Source organism: Lithobates pipiens, unplaced genomic scaffold (genome assembly GCF_037356315.1).
Source record: "Lithobates pipiens isolate NorthernLeopardFrog02 unplaced genomic scaffold, aLitPip1_a1.2 Scaffold_10, whole genome shotgun sequence".
In the NCBI taxonomy this organism is placed as follows: domain Eukaryota; kingdom Metazoa; phylum Chordata; class Amphibia; order Anura; family Ranidae; genus Lithobates; species Lithobates pipiens.
The window spans coordinates 27,635,993-27,663,037 of NW_027507686.1; the positions used below are offsets into that span (position 1 = coordinate 27,635,993).

The 27,045-nt window shown below is 45.2% G+C and overlaps 1 protein-coding gene across 5 annotated transcripts in view; it reads right to left on the bottom strand.

Moving 5' to 3' along the window:
* Window positions 1–27,045, bottom strand: part of GSE1 (Gse1 coiled-coil protein) — a 522,272-nt gene that overhangs the window by 54,215 nt on the left and 441,012 nt on the right. Inside the window, exon 1 of one of the 5 annotated variants that reach the window (XM_077453308.1) lies at window positions 16,863–17,000. The exons of the other annotated variants lie outside the window; for them this stretch is intronic. Within the exon in view, the coding sequence (XP_077309434.1) occupies window positions 16,863–16,869 (7 nt within the window). The 5' untranslated portion in view covers window positions 16,870–17,000. Of the gene's footprint in view, window positions 1–16,862; window positions 17,001–27,045 lie in introns of those variants that run through there. 5 annotated transcript variants of the gene reach the window in all.

Consider the following 27,045-nt stretch of genomic DNA (forward strand, 5'->3'; position numbering starts at 1 on the left):
AGCGGCAGAGCCACTTCTGGAGCGCGCTGACGAGGCACCGTTATCACCGCGACGCTCTGTCAGCTCTTGGCACCCGGCGCAGGTCCTGCATGGAGGATATTGGATTTCTGCATTTTCCCGAGGATGGTTCTGAGGTCTCAGGGGAGCGGAGAAAGGTTCATCAGAGCCTTCCAGCCGTTCCCAGCGAGAGCGCCGAGCCTCGCCACTACATTAATCTTCCAGTGACAGCGGTCCAGGTGCACTTGTCACGCCAAGTCACCCGTGCAGAATGGCTCCCCTGTGAAATATGGAAACATCAGACTGCGGCCACCGAATCTCGCATCAGACTCCACAATAGAGGAGCCACCAGACGTAGCATAGCCATCGATTGGTGCTGCTCAGCCTTTTGTAAAAGGAGCATTCCAATTGGAAAGGATATTTTGCTAACCTAATTTGAAAAAAAAAAAAAAAAAAAAAAAAAAAAAAAAAAAAAAAAAAAAAAAAAAAAAGGGGGGGGGGGGGGGGCAGTGTCCCCAAAAACACAACATTCTCATAAATCTGGGGTCCTGAAAATAAATTAGGCATAAAATCCACTCATTATCCACATTCTGAATTTTAATCTACTGCAGACAGATTAAGCTGGCTTTTTACAGTGCGTCCAGGCAGAGGTGCAATTGACTGTCAGTCAGCTTCCCTCCGAGACCTAGGGAGGACTGTGCTGCAACCAGGGAACACACATTAGAGCAGGGGTCTCCAAACTACGGCCCTCCAGTTGTTTAGAAACTACAATTCCCATCACGCCTAGTCATGTCAGAGTTTTACAATGCCTCATGGGACGTGTAGTTCCGCAACAGCTGGAGGGCCGTAGTTTGAGGATCCCTGCGTTAGAGTGTAAGCTCCTCTGGTGCAATGACTGATGTGACTGTTTCAGCGTTCTCTGTAGAGCACTATGGCATACTTCAGGGCTGTATAGAGAACACTGAGCCAGTCACATCAGTCTCTGTGCCGGAGGAGCTTACACTCCAATGCCCCACCATAGTCACATATAACAAGTGTATTGAATTCCTTTATTAAAAACTGCAATGCTTTTGCATACGATAAAAGATCATAATGTTGGGGGGGGGGGGGGGGGGAATTAGAGTGTAAGCTTCTCTGCTGCAGACATTGGATGTGACTGGCTCAGTGTTCTCTGTACAGCACTGGTATATGTCAGAGCTGTACAGAGAACACAATCCGTCAGATCAGTCATTGCACCAGAGGAGCTAACACCCCAATGTCCCCCCCCCCCCCCCCACACACACACACACACAATTATACAGCTCTGACATATACAGCAGTGCTGTACAGACTGAGCCAGTCGCATCAGTCAGTCATTGTACCAGAGGAGCTTACACTCTAAAAAATGTCCCACCATTATACATTTATATATAGCGCTGACATGTGCTGTACAGCCAGAGGAGCTTACACTTTAACGTTCCCTTATAGTATACATTTACATCTGACACACACACACACACACACACACACACACACACTTTTTTTTTTCATCACACTCACTCTCACACACACACACACACACACTAAAACACTGATCCATCCACACTGGTGTCTGCACCAGATGAGCTTACACTCCATATTATTTAGTGCAAAAGTCAAAAAGCCCAATATAGAGCATTTATTTCAAATATACCAGTCCAGCTTGGAAAAAAAAAAAAAAAAAAAAAAAAAAAATTATATAAAAAGCTACACATCGAATAAAGACAGGTACTCGTAATGCCATCTCAAGTGCATTCTCAATATTGGCCAGCAGAGAGCAGCACGAACATGCAGGGCGACAGCGGAGGATTACCAGCATGTAGGAGCTAAATGAAGAAGCTACAGAATGAGAGCGGATTAGTGAAAGGGAGAGATGAGAATGGTGAGAGCCTCATTACAGCAGGAGGATGGAGAGAACAGGAAGCCATGGTGTGCCAACGGCAGTTAAAGGGACAGGAAAAAAAAATAATACAACATGCTGTTCTATCGCCACTCTGCTACCAATAGAAGTATACACCAATTCCTGTATTTAAATACAAACAAGTATATATATCTGCTCCCTTGGTGCTGTTCCAGGTTATCAGGGGAGGGGCTGTCTGGGGGATGAATTGGCAGGAGAAGCAGGAAAAATAACTCCCCCTCAGGATCAGAACTTTATTTTGGGCATTAACAGTTTAGCTACCTGACCTCTAAAGACATCCAGGTGTTTATTGAAAACTGTTCTTTTAACCACATCAGCTCTGGAAGATTTTACCCCCTTCATGACCAGGCCATGTTTTGCCATTTAGCACTGCACTACTTTAATATGCAATTGCGTGGTCATACAACCCTAGTCCCAAAATTATATAAAAAAACATATATTTTTTTACAAACAAATAGAGCTTTCTTGTGTTGGCATTTATCACCACTGGGATATTTTATATAAAAAAAAAAAAAAAAAAAAAAAAAAAAAACCCAACATACACACAAAACACCCCACATAATTGAATACTTTGGAAAAAATAAAAAAATAAATCCCACACAATAGAAGATTTTGGGGAAAAAAAAAATATATATATATTTTTTTCCCCCCCAAAATCTTCTATTGTGTGGGATTTTTTATTTATTTTTTGCTCCATGAAGCATGCCAAATAAAATGTATTCATAAATTTTCGCCAAAGTGTATTCTGCTACACGTTTTGCGCATACCCTAAACCCAGAGCAGGCAGCGACGTACGGGTACGTTGATTTGCCTGCAGGTGGTGCGCAAGTGGTTAAGACCGTTCAACAGTTTCCTTTTTAAATGACTCGGTTATTAAAGTTTGTACATATAAAACTGTATTATTTGGAGTTGTCATAACGCAAAGGATTTAGGTTTCAGATTATAAAATGTATTCAATATGCATTGGTAGCAATGTCCGGTGACGCATGAAATAGGCATTACGGCTAAAACAACCCAATGCAAGCAAATGTCCCAAAAGGGGGTGATTTGCTAAAACTGTAGAGTTCCAAATCTGGTGCAGCTGTGCATAGTAGCTAATCAGCTTCTTCAATCGCAAAGTGTCTGTACTGCCATCAATGGAAATGTGCTTTCCCCAACCTTACCCATTGGCTCCTAGACTGGACCAAATGGCTTTGGCAAATTAATGTTGAATTCCAATCCATTATACTGCTAAGGTTTACAAGTCTCATTAAGCTACCATCTTTAAAGGACCAGTCTAAGCAGCGATCAGTTTGGCCTACAACACAGAGAAGAACTTAAAATGGAAACAAGAGCTCACACCTAGGTTTCTAAAAAGGAAGTCATACATGGTGGGTGATGATGGTTCATTAAATGCCAAATGCACTATTCTGCTAAGCCATACAAACAATAGTTGAGCGTTAGTTTGCGGTTATTGTCACACCCAAACAGCACGATGGTAATCTCTTCCCTCTGGTCTCTCTGCATGTCTACCATCGGACATGCTCACCAGATCTCTCATTATAACCAAGGAATGTGCAGAGCTCTTCAGCTAGTCCTATTGTCCCTGACCTGTATGTGCTGATCACATATTTACACACATATGCAGATTGTTATCCGAATCTGTAAACTGTCCGCAACAAAACACACATATGTTGGTGGACACTTGACCATCGCACCTATATGAACTTGTTGGACATCCCATTGAAAAACCATGACCAGTATTCTGGCGTTGCATGCCAATGTCTCCTTTTCCTCCCCCATTCCTTTGGGGCTATATCAGCTACCACTCTCCTGGAAAGATCTTCCACAACATTTTGGAGGGAGAAGAAAGTTGACAAAAGAGCAGCCATGAGGTCAGGTACTGATGTTGGAGGAGAAGACCTGGCTCAAAATTTACCTTCCAATTCACCCCAAAAATGTGTTCAGTAGGGTTGAGGTCAGGGCACTCAAGTTCCTCCACACCAAACTGGTCACACCATGTCTTTATGAAGTTGGCTTTGTACACAGGGGCACAGTCATGGTGGAACAGAAAACGATCTTCATCAAAAACTTTACTACAAAATGCTGGAAAAATACAGTTGCCTACAATGTCTTTGCGTGATGAGGAGACCCCTCAACACCATCATTGGTGGGTGATCACCTTACGTTTGGCCATATAAATGTAGTTTATTCAACTGAACTGTTCACATTGAACAATCTTTTTTGTGTTTGGTGTAGGTTATCCTCCACTCACAGTACATTTTCGGAACATCGCCATTCTGCCATGAGCGATCAACATCAAAAACACAACTGCCAGTAGTCAGAAGAAGAGCTTGGAGCTCATTAACAGCTCAAGATGCCTTCAATGGCCCACTTCCATTGGCGGCAGTAATGAGAAGGCGGTGCCCTTCCTATAAAAGCCACCCAGCAGCAGCTGGACAAACTTAAAGAGTCCTTGGACAAAGACATGCTGGGACTTTTAGTCTCCCAACTACTGAAGAACCAAAAATTACCCAGCGGTAATGCATAAAGAACACCGCGCTCTCCTCCCTCTCCTCCAAATGCAATCAGCGTAGCGTCTGCCTCCTGCAGCTTTAGTAATTACCGTCTCTTTTCATCCGCGCCTCCTCTGACACCAGACCTCGGGCCCGCTACCTCCCCTCGCTCTGTAATTACAAGCTAATAGTTTCAAGGGTTTTTTTTTTTCTTCTCTTGGGTCCCAGTTCAAGCACCAATTCCCTCCTCCAACACCGCCCACCCCCCCAATTCCGCTCCTCGTTAATAATACCCTACAACATACGGCTCAGCGGGGAGCCAGGGTTAAGTCACTGGAGTGGCAGGACCACTTCTAATATCCCCTCATCAACCGCGCGCAAATTTCTCAACAGACCAAAAATAAACCCTTATGCTGCCGGACTGGCTGGAAAAAATAAATAAAAATAATATACCACAGGCTGCACTGCTGTCATAGTGCCCAACAAAACAGGAGGGAAATCTGCCTCCGTTCATCTGTGTGCATCATTTATCTGGATAGCAACCAGTGGCATAGTTATACAAGTGGAGGAAGCAGCAGCGTCCTTCAGGAGGAAGGAGCGGGCTCCTTCAGGAGGGAGAAGAGCTAGGGAGGAAGGAAGGAAGGAGCAGAGCTAGGGAGGAAGAAAGGAGCGGGCTCCTTCAGGAGGGAGAAGAGCTAGGGAGGAAGGAAGGAGCGGGCTCCTTCAGGAGGGAGAAGAGCTAGGGAGGAAGGAAGGAGCGGGCTCCTTCAGGAGGGAGAAGAGCTAGGGAGGAAGGAAGGAGCGGGCTCCTTCAGGAGGGAGAAGAGCTAGGAGGAAGGAGCGGGCTCCTTCAGGACTGAGAAGTTAGGAGCAAAGTATTTCAGGTGAGGAGAGTTACATTGAGGAAGGAGCAGGAGTCCTCCAGCAGAGCATTTCAGGAGAGGAAAGAGCAAGATCCTCCAGCAGTGCAGAGTATTTCAGAAGATCAGAGTTTGCTAAAAGGAGAAGAGAATTTCAGGAGAGGAGAGTTTAGAGGAAGGAGAAAAGTCCTCCAGCAGAGCATTTCAGGAGAACAGGTAGCGGAAGGAGAAGAGTCACCCAGCAGTGCAGAGTATTTTAGGAGATGAGCGTTAAAGAAGCAGAGTCCTCCCCGCAGAGTATTTCAGGAGAGGAGGAGGAGTTAGACAGAGGAAAAAGCAGAGTATTTCAGGAGAGGGGAGAGCAAGAAGCAGAGGAGCTTTAGTAGTACAGTAAGGTTTGTGAAACAAACATGAATATCGGGGAGGGGTGACGCTGAGCATTCACAATGACATTTTACTCCCGAGTCTTAGGTCAGTAGTTCCAGATCCAGCCAGAAACTCTCCTTTGGCGGCAGCCAGCATGGCAGAAGATTTGAGCATGCATTCCAGTTATCACGCAGTACAGGACGCTGAGGTATTGCCAATAAAAGCTGTACAAGTCAGCCATTGTGTGCAGCGCCTCTGGCGTGTTCTCTCCTCTCACTGCTGACACCTCGTCTCGTGTCCTCCACTGGAGAGAGAGCAATCGGCCCAGAACCCATCATAGCCCGACTTCTCACAAGGGAGGATTATCAGGCCACAGCAGACACAGGGCTTAAAGGATAACTCCAGAAAAAAAAAAACAAGAAAAGAACAGCCAACTGGTTATGACTGTAGCACTGCAGTTCTTGGTTCAATTGCCACCAGGACTTACTATAGTCTATACAACTTCCTTCCACACTCAAATCATGCTAATCTCAGATCAAATCTGATGCGTTTACTAAAGTCGCGAAAATGCCGTACGACAGAAAAAAAGTTTGGAAGAGATGTCATGTGTTGTAATGCATTTTCGAACGATAGCTGTACTGATTAAACAAAAAAAAATAAAAATCGTGCGATTCGGCATCGTATGAAAACTTTTCATGCATGTCCGATAGAATAATAAATCGGATGAACTGTCATGATAGGCTCTCAAAAGCTCTGCACTAACAATCCGATTATCGTACGATCACTTCAAAAGCGGTATTTTCCGTACGATTTTCTGATAGTGTATACGGGGCATTGGTCAGCAAGCATCACAGAAACTATCTCCTGCGATCCTGTTCAAGACTTTCTTTGCTGACATCTCTTCTGGCTCCAGATCCTGCTTGCTGTTCCACTACATTGATCCCAGACTTTTGGCTTGTCTGACTATCCGTTCCGGTTACTGAACTTTGGCTATGTTTTGACTACATTTGTTCTTTTTACTTTTATTATTAAACAAGTGCGATTTAAACTGCACTTCTGTCTCAGACTGATTCCATGGTCTCTGACACAGGGTCTCCTTTAGGTGGAATTCATTCATAGGATCCATGACATTGTTCCCAAACCAAACTGGAGTGTTGAACGGTCTTTGTCATGTGATCTAAAAGCCTAAACAGCTAGATCACATGATCTCTGGCTACCAGCAGCATGGTGGGTTTTAGTCATGTCAGACGCTGTATGGATGAGCACCTTAGGCACTCCAGCTGTTGTGGAACTACAAGTCCCATGAGGCATTGCAAGAATTTGGACAGCCACGGGCATGATGCCAAAGTAGGGGGCATGGCGGGATTCGTAGTTTTACCACAGCTGGAGCGTTGAGGTTGCCTACACCTGCAAGGACTACAGTCTTCCCTTGTGTGGTTGTTTTGCAGTAAAAGTAGGTAGATCAGCTGCATCCAACCATAGTGCATCACTACTAGGCATCCATATTGAATTGCAAAACTGCCAAAAAAAATAAATAAAAAAAGCTACCCTTATCTCATGTAAGCATACAACAGTTAAAGACGGAATCAGATACACACCACCACCCCCCCCCCCCCCCCATGTAGTTGGACCATAGGCAGAGGCCCCTTTTGCCATTCTCTCTCCTCACTACAACAATGTGGATTGTGCAACAAGCCCCCCCTCCCCCAGGAGGCTGCACTGTCTAATCTACAGAGGAGGGGGGGGGGGGGGGGTTGATGGCCTGATTATACAGTGTAATTAGATAATACAACACCCCCCCCCCCCCAACCATACACACTCTTCACCTTTGTGTTGTAAAGACAAAGTCCCGATAATAGCCACAATGACATCTGACAATAATTACTGCCTCTGCCGCTTATACAAAGAGGTTAACAGCAGCGCTGCTGTCCAAACAAGTTCAGCGCCAACATCTGCCCGGATCAATAGATGTCAGGAGCTATGAAAGACACAGGGCGCTCAGCCACCGGGCCCCCCCCCCCCCCCCCCCAACGCTGACCACTACTTAAAGGGTCAGTCCATCCCAAAGTGTTGGTTATGTTATATATGGAACCCAGTTAAACGCTTGGCTTTACACCTGACAGCTGCAATCTCACCAACACAGAGCACTTTGGAGTCTCACTTCTGCTGCCGTCACAGGCATGTCAGCTTCTTACAATTTTCCAGAATAAAAATAAAGTTGCCATCACACCCACCAGGTGTGGTTAAAAGTGCACCATCATTAGTTAGGAATTGCACCCCGACAGACCTACACTGGAGCTCACGCCATGCATTGTGGTGGGATAGAGATTTATATTATACACACACACACGCGTCACTTTATTAGGTACACCTGTTCAATTGCTTGGTAACACAAATTGCTAAATCAGCCAATCACATGGCAGCAACTTAATGCATTTAGGCATCTAAATGTGGTGATGACGACTCGTTGAAGTTCAAACCGAGCATCAGAATGGGGAAGAAAGGGGATTTAAGTGTCTGAAGGTGGCATGGTTGGTGGTGCCAGACGAGCTGGTCTGAGTATTACAAAAACTGCTGATCTACTGAGATTTTCACACACAAACAACTCTCAGGTTTACAGAAAATGTTCAGAAAAAAGAAAAAATATCCAGTGAGCGGCAGTTGTGTGGGAGGAAAATGCCTTGATGTCAGAGGAGAATGGGCAGACTGGTTTGAGATGACAGAAAGGCAACAGTAACTCAAATAACCACTCGTTACATCCAAAGTATGCAAATTCCATCTCTGAACACGCAACACATCAAACCTTGAAGCAGATGACCACACTTGGAGCCACTCTTGTCAGCTAAGAACAGGAAGCCAAGGCTACAATTCACACAAAATCACCAAAATTGGGCAATAGAAGATTGGAAAACGTTGCCTGGTCTGATGAGTCTCAATTTCAGCTGCGACATTCAGATGGTCGGGTCAGAATTTGGTGTAAATAACATGAAAGCATGGATCCATCCTGCCTTGTATCACCAGTTCAGGCTGGTGGTGGTGGTGTACTGGTGTGGGGGGGAAATTTTCTTGGCACACTTTGGGCCCCTTGGTACCAATTGAGCTTCGTTTAAACACCACGGCCTGAGTATTGTTGCTGACCATGTCCATCCCTTTATGACTACAGTGTCCCCATCTTCTGATGGCTCCTTCCAGCAGGATAATGTCACAAAGCTCCAATCATCTCACCACTGGACAATGAGGTCCCTGTCCTCCAATGATCTCCACACTCACCAGATCTCATCCAATAGAGAACCTTTGGGATGTGAACGGAGATAACCAGCATGGATGTGAATCCAACAAATCTGCAGCAACTGCGTGATGTTATGTCACTATGGAGCAAAATCTGAGGAATATGCCACCAAGAATGAAGGCAAAAGGCGGTCCAACCTGGGACAAGCAAGGTAAAAGTGGCCAGTGAAAAAAAAAAAAAAAATTATATATATATTTTACACACACACGGTGGGAACCCCTCATGGGTACAGCAGGTGTACAGACCCAGGAACTCAGCACAGGGATGGTAGGAGTCATAATGGGCACAGTAGGTGTGTGGACCTGGGTGGAGTGGCTCCAACTACTATCTGATCACCTGAACTTTGCAGATACCCAGAATCCTTTGTTTCCAAGTCAAAATGTCAAATCAAACATGCAGATTCTGAATAGAGTCATCTACTCTATGCATGCCCACTAGAGAAAGCCATTACAGAATGTTAAAGCAACAAGAACAATGTCAGAATAATAGCGGAATCATTTCCAGTGTCCTCACACACAGGTCTGATCGCAGTCAAGTGATGCCGTTTCTTTTGGGCCCGATTCTGGAACATTGAGGATCTGGGGAAGATTTGTTGACCAACCCGATTATCTGCTACAAAATCTGGTGTGTGGGTATGTTGGGTACATCTCAGCATCCAACCCAGACAATGTCAGCGCAGACAACAATCATCCATACACACACTTACAACATGACTGACAAGCACTATGAGGAATATATATATATATATATATATATATATATATATATATATATATATATATATATATATATATATATATATATATATATATATATATATATATATATACACACACACACATATACATACACACACACAAAGTCATGAGTTACTGCACCAGAGGAGCTTACACTCCAATATCCCACCACAGGAAAAAAAAAAAAAAAATTTGTATACATTTTAGATAGCACATCAGTCTCTGTACCAGAGGAGCTTATGCCGCGTACATACGACCGGACTTTGAGGGACTAGGTCCGACGGACGTTCTGATGGACTTTCCGAATGAACGGACTTGGCCACACACAATCACACCAAAGTCCGACGGATTTGAACGTGATGACGTACGACCGGACTAGAATAAGGAAGTTCATAGCCAGTAGCCAATAGCTGCCCTCGCGTCTGTTTTTGTCCGGCGGATTTCTCGGTAGGAACTGGGTCCGGCGGAGTTCCGGTGGAAAAATTTGAAACATGTTCCATTTCTAAAGTCTGTCAGACTTTTGCAAATCAAAAGTCCGCTGCAGCCCACACACGATCGAATGGTCTGCCGGAATAGTTCCGTCGGACCTTTGATGTTGAAAAGTCCGGTCGTGTGTACGCGGCATAACACTCTAATCAGCGATGAGGTGGATGTTGCATTTCAATCAGCCTCAGCGTTCTGCACATTCCCAGCCGCTCAGGTTGAGCTGCGTCCTCTGCATTTGGCTAGAAATAATTTCCCCTTATTAGATTGTAAGCTCTGAGGATCAGAGTTTGCTTTATGCTTCATAGTGCAGCAGAGGAGCTTACACTCTGTTGTTCCTACACCGTTTTTATTTTACGTTTATATAGCCAACATATACCGCAGTGCTGTACAGAGAACACCGAGCCAGTCACATCAGTCTCTGCGCCAGAGGAGCTTACACTCTAATGTAGCCACACAGTAAAACACTATTACATTTATATAACACTGACATATTCCACAGTGCTGTACAGAGAACACTGAAACAGTCACATCCGTTTCTGCATCAGAAGAGCTTATACCGCCAATATCCCCACCACAATCGCACCCCATTATACAGTCATATAGCTCCGACATATACCGTAGCACCATACAGAGAACACCGAGCCAGTCTCTGCACCAGAGGAGCTTGCACTCCAATGCCCCCACTACAGTCAGGGTATCCGGCAGAGCCCTATGCAAAATACAGGAAGGGGACATACAAACCCAATACACGTTGAGTCCTGCTGGCAATTAAAACCAAGACCCCAGTGCTGCAAAGCAAGACCGGGAGGTATGGATACAGACACATGCACACACCTACAGATTTTTACACGCGGAGGTCTACACTCTCCTATACATAAAATATTAATGGAGAGAATATATAATAAGGTGTAGAAGAGGGAGATGTGCGCAGCACGGTTAGATGCCTCCGGGGCATGCAAGGGAAAAATAAGAGGGGGGGGGGGAGGGAGGGGGTCTGTGATGCTTATCTCTGGGTAATGAAGGGGGGGGGGGAGAGAAAGAATTATTCTCCCAGTCTCTCTGTCACACACATTCCAATTAACTTCTCCACAATAGGATGAGGAGGGCAGGCACAGCGGGACGCTGGCATCTGTGACGTGCCCTGCAGGCAGGACAGGGGAGGGTGCGGGGCATGCTTGGGTTTTGGGTCAGAGCTTGCTATCTCCTGCAATCATCACTGACACTTTCATACAGGTGAATGCCTGCGGGTTTTAAAAATAAATAAATAAATACATTTTTTTGCACTATTGCTGCTGGTACAGGCAGCGCAATTTGAGTAGAATTATTTCGGTAACTTTCTGACATTTTTTTTTTTTTTTTGCGTGTTCCAAAGCCTCATAACCATTTCATATCCAGATAGCAGTTAGCATCCTTGCTTAATGACCACAGCAGTAAAATGTCCATGGCGCATCCACATCAGTCACCCTATAAGTGACCTACAGACTCAAGATCGACAGCAAAGATGACCACGTGACAAATACAGGAGCGCAAATAGACAAGGGCAGAGTTTCCTGGAAGTGCCCCACAGACACAAGACCGTGGCTCATGTGACAACATAGAATCACGGTTGGAAGACAGGGATAAAGCGTTGTCACTCTAACAGGAAGTGCCTGAACAAGGACCTTCATGGCAGGATCAGCAGGGATTTTTTCCATTGAAATCTACAGATTTAAACAACAACTTGAAATATTAACGTGTTAAATCTATAGGAGATTTCGGTGATTGGGTTTACATCCATTTTAGGCTACCCCTATGGAAGAAGCCATATGATCACTGGAGAGGGACAGTCCTTGACTGACTGTGTGCAGCTGATGAGAACAATGCTGCTATTCAGTACATGGATAAAAGGAAAAGTCTCACCAGCATGATCTATTAACCCCCATGTGTGGCTGCCTTTATTTTTTTGGGATATAAGAAAGGTGCACTGGACAAGACCATGGGGGGGGCAGGAATGGGACTGCTGCGGTGGGCTGGCAGTTTCCTGCATCGGTCACAGGTTCTCCGTCTCCGGTTTCAGATCTTTAATTTCACGCTGTCCAGTGCTGAATCAGTTGCATCATCCTCATAACTGGGGGGGGGGGCTGGGCACACCATGGTCTTGCGCAGACATGCGTCTGCCTCAGTGTGGCATTGAAAACGCAAGGCGCATTGCATGCGTTTTCTTCCTAGGAACAGGCATCAATACAAAAAAATTTTTTTTTTTAAATATATATATATATATATATATATATCTCAACAAATTACCAATTTCAAAAGATGCAACTCGATCGCAATGGACAGATGCAAAATATATTATAACTAGATTTTATATTCTGTGATCCTGCGTCACAGCCCACATAAAACCCAACGGGTTCTGTAACGTGACAAACGCAATCCGACTTCTCCTAATATGAGCGAAAGTTCTATAGGAGGTTCTTCAGACCTTCTATAGAATTTATAAAAGCTCGTTTTAATGTGCGATTATCACCGGCGCTCTTGCAAAGTCTTGTGATAATTGGCCAGGGTAATGCTCCTCTGGACACAATCTGATCACGCTCATTTATTGGCTAATTGCCGCTCCGTTCCTCCCAACCTTATGTTATCAGCGTGGAAAGGCCATAAATCAGGCAAGTGACCGGTCCGCCATTGTTCGGTGACCCAACGCGCCCATCTTGTCACCGCCTCTCTTCTTTTCATCAACCCATCAATAAGGCATCTGGAGAATTGGGGAGGGGGTGGTCATACGTGCAGGAAAATCCTATATCGGGGGGGGGGGCAATAAAAAAAATAAAATAAAAAAAATTGCCTGGTAGTCCATCAGGGAGCAGTTAGTCTGTTTTGCGCTTCAGAGTTGACCGAATGCCGACTTTTATTAAAAGCCATAAAATGCCGACCTCCACCGTTCAGACATGACCATTTGAGGCTATAAAGGGCGAGCCAAGGCCTAGGCGCCCACGGGCAGGACTAAAAATAGGAGGGTTTTATGGAGTCGACTTATCGGCTTGTAGAAAATGCAGATCAAAAACCAAGTAAACTTTATTATTCAGAGCAGGTAGTTTTAAAATTCAAAAATAAATTTAGGCCAGTCCTGGAGGCAGGGAACCCCAATGCTTCCACTGACAATGTGGAGAAGGCTACAGTATTGTTGAAGCAGTTTGCCGGTATTGATTGGGGCCACACATAGAAGATATCCCCTCTAGGTGGAACATCACAGAGGGAGCTACAGTGATACTACATTGGATTTGTCACTCTGCTACATAGAAAAGTCCCATATTAGCCAGAAGGCTGGAAAATCTTCCACAAGCTGGAAAATTCCATCAGAAACATGTAGCATATCCAGCTGCCGATATCACTTATCTCTCCCATTCCAAAAGAGATGCTCAAAATGTGAAGCTTTGCACCAGGGCGTTACAAAATCGCATCCGTGTTGTAAACCTTGTAATCCTATAGTAGGTTGTTTTCTTCCTGCCAGATAATGACCTTCTGATTGGTTGCTATGAGTGGTCGCAAAGCGAGCTGTAATGAAAAGCCTAAACGGGCACTTGAGGAGCGATCACATGACAGGTCGGCAGTTGATGGTGAAGGCACTGAAAGGATGGATGCAACAGAGGCCACTGTATCCACTGTGCTAACTTTATAGCGCTAACATATTCCATAGCATTTTGCACAGCACTAGTCGCATCTGGCACTCCTCCAGAACTTACGCCAGAGGCCACAATTAGATGGAAGCCTGTAATCTCCGGGATGGATCTGCATTTCCTGCTTCGGGTGACTTTCACAATCCAGAATTGCAGAGATGCAGCGCTGTAAGAAGGGGGGGAGATGGAGCCAGGGCTCTGGTACTTCAAGACCACCAGATGCTGATCTGCCAACATTTAAAATGCAACGTAACCTGACAACACGTGTATATTGCAGGTTACCAGGCCTTGAATATGGTTGCTGCATTAGTTTTCTTACCTGGTAATCCTTTCAATAACACAACTCCTGTTCTAAGGTGGCACTGTCAGGCATCCATGAAGGAGCAGCATGTTGTCACCCTAGGGCAGTGATGGTGAACCTTGGCACCCCAGATGTTTTGGAACTACATTTCCCATGGTGCTCATGCACTCTGCAGTATAGTTGAGCATCATGGGAAATATAGTTCTAAAACATCTGGGGTGCCAAGGTTCGCCATCAATGCCCTAGGACCAGGCTATAAAACATCAGAAAAGTTAGAAGATCCGGCACCGACTTGACTGATGAAAAAAAATGGTTCAAGCTTTATTATTAGGTACCCATCAAGACATACAAGTATCCATCATATAAAAGAATTGACACATTTTTGCAAGAACCTAAGTCATAATAAAGGCTATAACCCCCCGAGGGCCCGCTACTAGCTGGGTGCGAGACCGAGGGCCCGCTACTAGCTGGGTGCGAGACCGAGGGCCCGCTACTAGCTGGGTGCGAGACCGAGGGCCCGCTACTAGCTGGGTGCGAGACCGAGGGCCCGCTACTAGCTGGGTGCGAGACCGAGGGCCCGCTACTAGCTGGGTGCGAGACCGAGGGCCCGCTACTAGCTGGGTGCGAGACCGAGGGCCCGCTACTAGCTGGGTGGGAGACTGGAGTTATGGTTATATAAGGCTAGAAACATATTACTTGAGGCTAGTAGAGATTACTGCTATTACCTCATTATAAATCAATGCTCCGACTCCCAATACATACGGCCCTTGGGCTGCAATTTGAACACCAGGGACATAGGAGGTGGTGTTCTATAGTCCTAACATACTTCCTGATATCTCGAAACAGTGTTACTTTTGCAACATGTATAGGACAGAAATTAATTTCTGGCAGGATCAACAGGCATTTTGAGCACTTATTGAACAAATAACAAGAACCCTTTCAATAACACACCAAAGACATGCTGGTGGGGTTATTGACTAATGTCCAAATTGGCCCCTAGTACGTATGAATGCGAGTTAAGGACCTTAGATTGTAGGATCCTTGAGGGCAGGGACTGATGCAACTGTAATTATATAACAAATAAAAAGCGTTGCATAAATAAAAAAGGGCAGTAAAGAAGAGAAGTTCTAAATTGGGGGGTGACATCCACAGGAGCAGCAAGAAGATCACAGAGGAGGTCTCCACAGCCACCCTGGCCCTCAAGGCCCAGAGGCCATCTGGTGCCAAAGGGCAGGACCTCGGCTCGGCAGAGCTCACTCATGTTTGTTGTGAAACACGACGCCTCTCTCAGTGAATGAGTGAAGATAGAAAACGGGAATCTCCACAACAGATTCTCTCATTTCCCGATCCCTATCCGGCCCTCTACTAAATACTTAATTATACCTCTGGCACAGACTCGGAACCTTAATCCCCGACTCCACCCACAGGTACGGGAAGCTTCTCCTACCTCAAAACATGACATTCAACCTCACTGACGCTAAAGACAGCCCAAAACCAAGTTATAAGACAAAAAGGAACTAAACAAAGTTACAAGCAGGCCTAAAAGTTGAACGAATAGTATATCCAATGTCAACCGCTCAAGGCTACAGGTCGGAGGTTTGTTACAATGTAAACACACAGTTACTAGTTCACTCAGACACAGGAAGCACTAAACTGACACCCTAAACTTATTGCCATCATTATATTATAAAATTGCTGTAAGTGCAAAGTACAGAAAGGAAACATAAAACATTCACAAGTGTAAAAATGTTACATTTCACATTTAGGGCATCGCCACGCACAGAACTACGCCGTGCTCCTAGGGCATCGCCACGCACAAGACCATGCCGCGCTCCTGGGGCATCTCCATGACTATGCCGTGCTCTTAGGGCATCACCAGCTACAGACCCACGCTGCGTTCCTAGGGCATCGCTGTGCTCCTAGGGCATTGCCACCTACAGGACCATGCCACGCTACTAGGGCATCTCCATGACTACGCCGCGCTACTAGGGCTTTGCCATCTACAGCCACGCCCCTAGGGCATCGCCACCTACAGGACCATGTTGCGCTACTAGGGCATCGCCACCTACAAGACTACTCTGCGTGCGTAGGATCCTGCCACATACAGACTATGCAGCGCTCATTAGGACAGGGCCACATATAGGACACCGCCATATTACGAATACAGCATGTATATAGGATGCCCGCACACATCAGTCTCAGGAAAACGAAGTCAATGACACTAGAAAACGTAAACATTTATAAAGTCCACACAAAAATTTTCTATTTTTTGCAAATATTTTGCAATTCCATCATTCTCAATACACGCAAGCGACAACAAATTAATAATCTAAACTTTATTCAAACCATCATGATGCATGTTTACAAAAAAAAAAAAAGAAGAAGAAGCGGGGGGGGGGGGGGGGGGGGTGGGGGGGACATTCATTGAAACACTTTATCAATGGACGCCTTAAGGCAGTATTGGCTTATTTCTTAATCATTCAATAAAAAACAAAAGGTTACAAACCCTACACTGCCAGGTCTTAGATCAAGCAACCGATACATCTAACCCAAGGTGGGACTACAACAGCCAGCCATCCAGCGTATGAACTACAAGTCCCAGAAAGCCCTCGCTGCTTGCAAAACTCCACCTGGATACAAGGTTGCTCCTCGCAGAAGAGCATGAGGTTAGGACTGCGATAAGCCAGGCGCAAGTCGCCTTAAAGGGACAATACAAACAGCGGAGACGAGGCTCACCTTTCATGACAATGGGAAGCCCTTTGTGTCACATCAGCCAGCTCAGAGCCATGACACACAGATCCAGCCAGGGGTGAGTCTCTGCACTGATCTGACTCCCAGCTCCCCCCTGAGCAGATGACCCAGCGGAGGGGCGGAGCCAGTCTCCGTCTACAAACACCTGCTGCTCTGTGTCCACACCCAGCGCCTCTATCTCTCTCTCCCCCCCACCCACCACCTCCCGCCCGCCTGCAGCCAAACCTGTGGCCACAAACACACTGACAAAAGGGATCGGATTTCAGCTGCTAAAACACAAAACTCCCTCAGCAGTAATTAGGCTTCAAAGGAGGCAAGCTTAACCCCTTTCACAGCGGAGATTGTGCAATCCCTTGAAATCCGACACGTCGCTTCGCCTACCCACAGACATGAGATTTCGGGTCTGGTGTTCGCTTGGGGAAGAAAAAAAAAAAAGATCGCTTGTGAATGAACGTCTGCGGAAATATTCATTGGAGGAACCGTATTTTTTATTTTTTTTGCACAATTTTTAGTTTTTTTTCCGCATTCCCCCGAATAGCTGTATGCACGTTTTTTTTTGGCCGCACTGCGCTAAAGCAGCCTGTTAACCTTGAGGCTGAGTTCACACAGGCTTGCGATAAAACGCATGCACATTTCCATTGCTGTTAAGCACGTTGACTTGCGCTGACGCCCCCCCCCCGCCGCTATTTGCAGGATTTCCTGTGACGTCACATCCTGTGCCCACACAATCTGTGTAGCAATACACTGGTTGATAGCATTTCACTGGAAATCCTCATCAGTTCCACATCACAACACATTTGAAAACCACAATTAACAAGATCAATCTTCTGGAAAAAATATTCCACACATTACAGAACACTAATCATTTTTATTAGGGTTGCACCGATACTAGTATCGCTATCGGTGCCGATACCGAGTATTTGCACAAGTAGCGGTACTCCGATTCTTTCAGGCTCACTTCTTTGAGCTGTCAATGGGTGATGAGCAAATGTTCCTCTGTTTAACCCCTTATTAACCCTTAATTTACTCTAATCAGCTTTAATTAACTCCCTATTCACCTCCATTTAATTATTATTTTCCTGCTTTTTTTTTTTTCACGTCTATTTTATAAACGATAAACAATTAAAACATTTTTTGTTTGCTTTGTTAGTGAATATTTTCACACGTATATATTAACATATATTTACACATTTCACATTAAAAAAACGCAAAATTAAAAAAACAAAATCAATTTATTTAAATTGTAAATGACTTTTCAATGCTTTGTACCATTGCTGACAGCTGAAGTGTAAACAAAACAGTTGCGGTGGGTATCAGTGATTGGTATCGGTGAGTACTAAAAAAAAAAAGTATCGGTACTCGTACTTAATGTAAAAAAAAAAAGGTATCGGTGCATCCCTAATTTTTGTAATAAAAAAAAATGGGACCCGTGGCTTAATTTTTCCAATCTCTTTTTCAACTCTGAATGATATTACTAGTAATTTATGTCTGAAAAGCTTTATAAAATGTGTATATTTACAATATTCAAGTGTAGATTATTAAAATGTTAACTTACTAAAGCAAATGATATCCTTCAAGCATCATAAAATATATTTCTCTTTTTTCGTTCATTGACGGACACAGCTCCATTAAATCTTGGCCGTAGGGTTATCACGCCACCTTCAGGAGAGGACTGGAGCTGCGTCCGTCAATGAACTTCAGAGAAAAGGATTTTACGGGGAGTACAAAAATCCTATTTTTTATTCTTTCTTATGTGTAAACTACCTGTATTGTACTTTCTTTTTGGCATATGACAAAGCTTGTTGTACCACCTTTTGTACCAAATAAAAATAGTTTGTAAACAACAAAAAAACAAAACAACATAAATCATAAAACAAACTTTTTTTTTTTCTTCACTTGCTTTGTGTTAAAATGCAACATGTATGCCTTTTAATGCAACGCAAGTGAAGAAAGAAAAAAAGTTTGAACAGGACACATACAAAACTATTTTTTTTAGGTATCCTTGCGTTTTACAGCTGTGCCAAAACGCAGATCAGTGCGCTCGTGTGAATTAGCCCTAAATGCTGGTTCGCACTATGCGGTGCAGGAACTGTGCGCAATTCTTTTAACAGGAATCGCACCACATTCCTGTTCAAATCACATGCGATTTTTTTTCAGCAGTTGCGGTTTGAGCCATTAGGCTGTGTTCACACTTATGCGATATGGGAAACGCAGTGAAACTTGTTTCCTGCATCGCATTGCAACAGCACGGCATCTAATGCTATCTGCTGCCTTGTCAATGTTATCTGTTATCTTAAGGACACCCTGAAACAGATCGCAAAACAGTGCGACTGGCAGAATCACATCACATGGGTGTGGGGGGAAAAAAAGGGTCCTGTGCCATTTTGGTGCGAAATATGATGCGATTGCAGCCATACAGTTTTCACTGCACAGACATCGCATGTGATGTGCACAGGAATGCGGTGCAAATCGCATGAGATGTCTGCAATTGCAAACAGTGTGACCCTAGCCTTATTCTGTTCTGTAAGGCTCAAATCGCACCAAATGCCCACCAAAATCATGCAAAACCCTTTTTTTGGCTGCAGCAGAATCGTGAACATCCATGCGATCCGAGTCTGCAAATCGCACTGCATTTTGGGAACCAATTTCAGGGTGTCGTTAACTTAAAGCAGAATTTCAGTGATTTGTTTTCATCTTTCCATCTATTAAATCTTCTGCCCTTGTTGTTGTTTTAACTTTGGATAGCAAAACATTTTTTTTCTGCCAGTAAATCCCTTATACAGCCCACTTCCTGTCTCTTGTCTGGTCATTAGCCTAGGCTTATGACATCACGCACAGCTCTCTCTCTCTCGTGAAAGTTTGCAAGGAAGGAAGGATGAGTCACAAGAGGGCCATTGAGAGCTGAAGAGCCGGAGGTGTGCCTGTGTAAATCCACGAAGTGAACAGGAAGCAGCTTCAGCTGCCCACAGTTAAAATGGCTGCAGCCAGACTCAGTGGAGGGAGATTTCTGCAGCATATTTGGCAAGTACAGAATCGCAGTATATATAAAATAATATGCAAAGTGGCTGGAGAGGGAAGCTTCAGAATGGCAAAGATGTTTTTATTACAAATTATGTGAGCAGACTGCAGTTCCTCTTTAACATACACACCTGCAGCGATTCGCATTAACAGTATGCGATTTGGATGCGGTATCCGCACAGAATTCGCTGTGAATTTGCAGCGCACAAGTGTGAACGAGCACTGGATGGGCGTTTAACACATGAAATAACGCACCTGCATAATTTTTGTGAATGTACAATGTATATGTAAAGGGCTATGTAAATTGACGGCGCTATATAAGTACCTGAAATAAATAAATGTTCCAGGAGCCATTGGCTCCTGCTGATGTCAATCACAGCCAGTGAGGAAGGGGCGGGGCCTAGCTGCGCTCTGTCTTTGGCAATGGAGAGTGAGCAGGCAGGAGTGTCCCCAGGGCAAGTGGCTTGCTATGGGGGCACTCACCGGTGGGAGGAGGATCAAGATGGGGAGGGGCGCTCTGTGCAAAACCTTTACGCATAGCAGGCAAGTTTAAAATGTTTGGTATGTTAAGAAAAAAAATTACCTGTAGAATCACTTTAATAAAATATACCAGCAAAAAAAATGGTCCCAACCCCCTCCCATATCGTCAGTTCTATCCGTTAACTGCCCACTCAGCTCCATGGCCCCCCTTTTTCCTTCAATGCCAGTGGTACAACCCACCACCCCTGTGTTCCCAGCTCCGCCCATTACAAGGGGATCCCACATGGTGGAGACTACAGCAGCAGGAAAACAGAGAGCTGTAACCAAAGGAACCTGTGGGCTATTCAGCCTCACCCTTCAGGCTTTATTTACACTGAAAGGAAAAACAAAACAAAAAAAAACCCAGTCCAAACAAATGTATCAATTTTGTATTACCTGAATTATACCCACTGTAAGGAAAACATTGCGAAATTGGAAACATTTGTAGAAACTTGTCACCAACCACATCAAACACAAGGAAACAGCAGCCCCCCTGAAGAGGAAAATGCAGGGTTGAAAGCCAAGTTGTAATACCCCCATTGCACCACTAGGAGGCGGCAGATAGCTGGGAATTGGAATTTAGAGAGCACCGTGCAGCGTCATTTAAAGGTATATTCACCTTTCAAACCCAGAATCTGAAGAACTACAAATCCCAGCATGACTGTCTGTTCATCGACTCATGGAAAGGATAATATCACTAGAACTGGTCCACCTGCCAAACTCATTTTTAAGCTTTATTATTATTATTTGATATAGTGGACTGCCGCTAGATTGAGCAGGCCTTGAACAGTGCTCCTGTGCGGGACTGCTGCCCCCTGAGCTTCAACAAAAAAACACCCACCCGTCGAGTGATTTTGAAATTTGCATAACTCCTCCCAAGAGCCAGCCCACTGCTTGCATCAGGACTGAGGGCTCTGGAGAGGAGTACTGAGGCCGGGCGCTGAGATGATCAGAAAGCTATGTACAGCCTCCTACAAGCCCCTCCCACCAGCCATGATCTGCCTGCATTGCATAGAGAAGCATAGAGATCCATCGATGACATCACTAATGAAAACTTTTTTTTTTTAAAGTCATTATCATGTTGATTGGGGGGGGGGGGGGGGGTCAGGAAACACAAAATATAAGCAGATTAAAGTTCAGCATGAAGAAAGGGTTGCCGGCACTGATGAGAGTTTAGTGTAAAGGACATCCAGGTGCAGGAGATGAATGCCAGGATGAGGAGACACAACCAGCCATGTCTGCAGGGTATAGAGCCAAGTGTGAGAACTCAACCGTCCAATCAGCTTTCACTGTCTGGACTGCTATAAAGTGCTGAAATCTGATTGCTATAGGTGACTGCACTGTGCATGTCCTGCACCGCTACATGCGATGACTCCGCTTACATCCTCATTACTGAGTGTATATATATATATATATATATATATATATATATAGCACGCGCCGCACACACAGGAACGCACCGCCGTGCCCAGCCAGCAGGAAATGCGGATTTTATTGGCTCCTCCGGCATCTGTGCCTCATTCTCACCTTTCCCCAAGCTGGAAGGAAAAGCCATCTCCGAGCTATTACAGGAAACAAGACACAAACTCTGATCGTTTTATTATTGTAAAGGTTAAAGAATAGCAGGGAACACAATGCAACACATCCAAAACAATGTAAGACATCCAAAACAGCAATACGTTCAATGTAACACAGCCAAAACAATAATAAGTACAATATAACACATACAAAGCAATACGTATAATGTAACAGAGCCAAAACAGCAATAAGTACAATGTAACACATCCAAAGCAATAAGTACAATGTAACACATCCAAAGCAATAAGTACAATGTAACACATCCAAAGCAATAAGTACAATGTCTTACATCTAAAACAACAATGTAACACACTCAAAACAACAATAAGTACAATGTAATGCCCCATACACACGGTCAGACTTTCCGATGACAAAATCCATATTTTTTATGACTAATTTTGGCCCAAACTTGTGTTGCATACACACGCACAAAGTTGTCGGAAAATCCGATCGTTCCGAACGCGGTGACGTACAACGCGTACGACGGGACTATAAACGGGCCAGTAGCCAATAGCTTTCCTCTCGTAATTTATTCTGAGCATGCGTGGCACATTGTCTGTTGGAATTGTCTACACACGATTGGAATTTAAACGATCGGATTTTGTTGTCGGAAAATTTTAGATCCAGATCTCAAACTTTGTGTGTCGGAAATTCAGACGGAAAAAGTCAGATGGAGCCCACACATGGTCATTTTTTTTCAACAACACGATCCGATTGCACGTTTTCCATCGGTAAGTCCGACTATGTGTACAGGGCATAACACATCCAAAATAACAAAGTACAATGTAACATCCAAAACAGCAATAAGTACAATCAGGGGTGGACTGACAACTCATGGGGCCCCCGGGCAATAGGAGATTATGGGGCAACACAGTATACACAAACACACACACACAGTATACAATCACACAGTATACACAGACATGTTTCTATTGCCTGAGAAGGTACTGGAGAGGTGGGGCAGCTATAATCTTGGGATTTTTAGACCAAAAGGATGTCGGCAAGGGACATTTCAGAGACAGATGTAAAAAAAAAAAAAAACACAAATTTTTACATACTGTCCCTAGTTTTACTGAGACTGGCAACCCTGATGGGGTCCCCTAGTGGCATGGGGCCCTCGGCCAGTGCCCGAGTGGCCCAATGTTCAGTCCGCCCCTGAGTACAATGTAATACATCCAATATAACAAAAACTACAAGGTAACACATCCAAAATAGCAATAAGTACAATGTAATACATCAAAAACAACAATAAGTATAATGTAATAAATCAAAAACAACAAGTACAATGTAAGTCCTTATCCTTTTTCTGGGTCGGTGACTTAAAAGTGCTTGTACAGCCAAAACGCGTTTCTTCAGTTTGGGATACAGAAGGGGTGGATTAGAACTCCTGTCAGGGTTTGATTGCTGTCTGTGACCCCATTAAGTAGATTTACCCTCTCTATTTGTTCTTGTGTCACCAAGACAGAAAGTGATGGGAAATCCGATTTCTTTGAGATTTCACCAGAACCAGAGGTAAGTGGAAATCCCCCAAAGGGGACACCCGTTCTGGTGACCTCTGTCTACTATGCTCTACTAACATTGTAAAGATTTTCCTTCACTTCCTGTTCCATCTTTGGGACAGGAAATGAAGGGAAATCCACCCAAGGTGACACAGGAAAAAATAAAGAGGGGTTTTAACCCTTCCCTATCAAAACTAAATGGGAACACTTTAAAACACTGAAACCAGAGGATTACCATGCCAGTCAGGCAGAGGATTACCATGCCAGTCAGGCAGAGGATTACCATGCCAGTCAGGCAGAGGATTACCATGCCAGTCAGGCTGGTGCCGCAAGAGTCCACTAGGCTGCGCTCTACAATATTAGGAGGTGTACATGGAACAGGTACAACGTAAACGCTACAAATAAATTTCTATCCCAATTAATGGTGTTCTATTTGAGACATCAGATGCACAGAGAGCTGAACTGAAAAAAAATATATAATAAAATAAAGCGCAAAACTAATTCTGTTGGCGGCCAGATGGGCGTTATAAAAAAAAAAAAAAAAGAAAAGCGGAACGGGGCGAAATTTCCATCTGGACACCTTGTTCCGATTCTGCTCCTCGCCATTTTTCGGAATAATGGAGTTCCTGGCAATCGGCGCGCACTTGTAAAATATGGACAGGCAGGGAGAATGGCTGACATCAATTATCCCGAGTCGGCGCTCAGGAGTGTACAGATGGCAAGAGCGCGATTTATTGCCCATGGAAGGCGGGAGGGAGGAGAGGCGCCCACCGTGAATCATCCTGGAGGGTAACTGATCTCTCCCTGGGCCCAAATCCTGTCATTTTATGGCACATGCTGAAAACTGGGGCGTGAAACCCATCAGTGGGGGGTTTTTCGCCAGTGTCGGGGGGGGCAACCTTTAAGGCGTCTTAGAGGACAAAAAAAAATACAAAATGCAAATGTTTTTGCACCAAAAGCTTTGTATAGTAGTGCATGGATCTTTTCACCCATTTGCACCCCCCCTGCGCTAAAATGGAGGGCTCCGCCTGTGCTGATATTTCCCCCCCCAAGTATCCTCTTTTCTTGCCTTCAACTGCCAGTTCCACCCCTCCTCTCCTTAAAAAGACATGGCGGTACCCCCTCTCCTAAAACAGACATGGGGTACCCCCCTAAAGCAGGCATGGCGCTACCCCCACCCCAAAACAGACATGGCGGTACCCCCACTCCTAAAAGACATGGTTGTACCCCCTCCTAAAACAGACATGGCGGTACCCCTCCTCCTAAGACAGACATGCTGTTACCACCCCTAAACCGGACATGGTGGTACCCCTCCTCCTAAAACAGACATGTGGGTACCCCTACCCCCAAAACAGACATGGCGGCACCCCGACTCCTAAAATGCATGGTGGTACCCCCCTCTCCTAAAACAGACAAGGCAGTACCCCCCTATTAAAACAGACATGGCGGTACCCCCATAGCAGAAATGGCAGTACCCCCAAAAACAGGCATGGCGGTACCCCCTCTCTGAAAACAGACATGGCGCTATCCCCCCAAAAAGACATGGCAGTACCCCCCCACAACAGACATGACGGTACCCTCCTCCTAAAACAGACATTGAGGTATCCCCCTCTCCTAAAACAGACAAGGCAGTACCCCCCTAAAACAGATATGGCGATACCCCCCTCCTAAAACAGACATGGCGGTACCCCTCTCCTAAAACAGACATGGCGGTACCCCCCTCCTAAAACAGACATGGCGGTACCCCCCCTCCTAAAAGAGACATGGCAGTACCCCCCCCCTCCTAAAAGAGACATGGCAGTACCCCCCTCCTAAAACAGATATGGTAGTACCCCTCTTTTTGAAAACAGCCCCCCCCCTCCAACAGAAATGGCGGTACCCTCACCCCCCATGACAGGGCTGTAAACTAACCAGCTTCTGTATTGTTTATAAGAAGTTCATATGGCCTTTTACAACTGTGAGCACCTGACACAGACCTGCGCAGTTGCCCGTGTTTGGTTTGGCGCTGGCCGCCTCTGATAACCGCTAGTGAAATATTTTGAGGTTTCTCAAGGTTATCGCAGCTGACGCGTTAACTGGGGACTTTTCTCTGGCAGCTAATTAGCTTATCTGCGGTAAAAGTTTCCTTTCTCCGGCGTAAAGAAAACACGATATGTACGCGTGGGCGTCGTGTCAGATTGCGCCTGAGGACGACGCATCGCGCCCAGAGTTTGTCCTCCGCCCTGGTGGACACAGGTGACGCCAAGTTTGCGGATAATTAGGATTTCTGTTGGAGATATCAGGAAACGGATTGAATGATAAATCGCTGAGAGCACACAAAAAGACCATGACTATAGAAAGTCCTCTGTATTCCAGGAAGGATGGAATTAATTCAAGGATGGGTGTTATGTTAAAGCTGATGTGTACATTTTTCCCTCTCTGGTTCCATCTCCCTCTCATCTTATCATGACATGTTTAAATAAAACCTTTCTGTGTTAATTTCCTGACACCAAGAGAAACAAGGTGACAGGGGAGATCTAGCACACAGCCTGTGATTGGCAGTCTCAGCTCTGTTCCTGTGAGTTGTGTAAAGAGGGGTGTGTCTCTTCCCACCAATCAGCTCTGAGAGCTCTCCTTACTAAGCTCTGCAGTGCGTAATTTCAGCTCTCCGCCCCCTGCTTTCTGACATCTCAGACAAGCTTTATAAATCTGACTTCCAACGGATGTAGAAAAGAAAAGACTGCAGATAAATAGGTACAACCTATGTGGAAGGATTTGTTTCATCTCTGTGTACCACCTGAGGACAGTGGCGCCCCCCGGAGCCCACCGAGTTGTGTTACTATAGCAAAAAAAAAAAATTTCTATTGTCATCCTGATTCTCCTCCCGGTCAATCAAGAATCGGGTCCTGAGACCCGTCAACCAATTGGCCGGGAGAAGAAGCGATCCTAATGGTCGCCTAGAAGGAGACGCACGGCAGAAGCTGCCATAATGCAGAAGAGGAGGAAGCGATGCCCGTGACCTAGATTGGGTAAGTGCGGGGCTAGTGACCGACCGGGGGGGTGAGTAAGGGCGGGTGAGTGGTGGCCGCCCCACCCAAAAAATATACCACCAGCCGCCCCTACCTGAGGATACTCACTTCACTGGGTATATGGAAGGGATTCCTTAAAGCTCATGGAGGCTGGCATTCCCCCCCAGCCAACTAGTACCACTAAGCACTGGACAGTCCCCGCCCTTCAATTTCACTGGGCGGGGCTGACAACACTGCTCAGGATTTCACTACAGCCGAGTCAGCGTTGTCACCTCCACAGGAAGCTCAGGGCTCCCTGCATTCCAGCCAGGATTTCGGTACTTTGCAGCATTTCCCAGATTGTTACATTTCTCCATAGAAAAGGAAACAATGTTATTTTTCTTATACAAGTCAGAAGGAAAACCTGCAGCAGTCGCAGCGAGCGCGCTCCAGACACCTCCGCCTGATCGATGTCCTTGGGGCGTACATGGGGGGGGGGGGGAGGGGGTGACAATGAGCCGACGCTGCTTTGTGTACATTTTTGTGGCGGTGTGCGCTCGGCTCTAT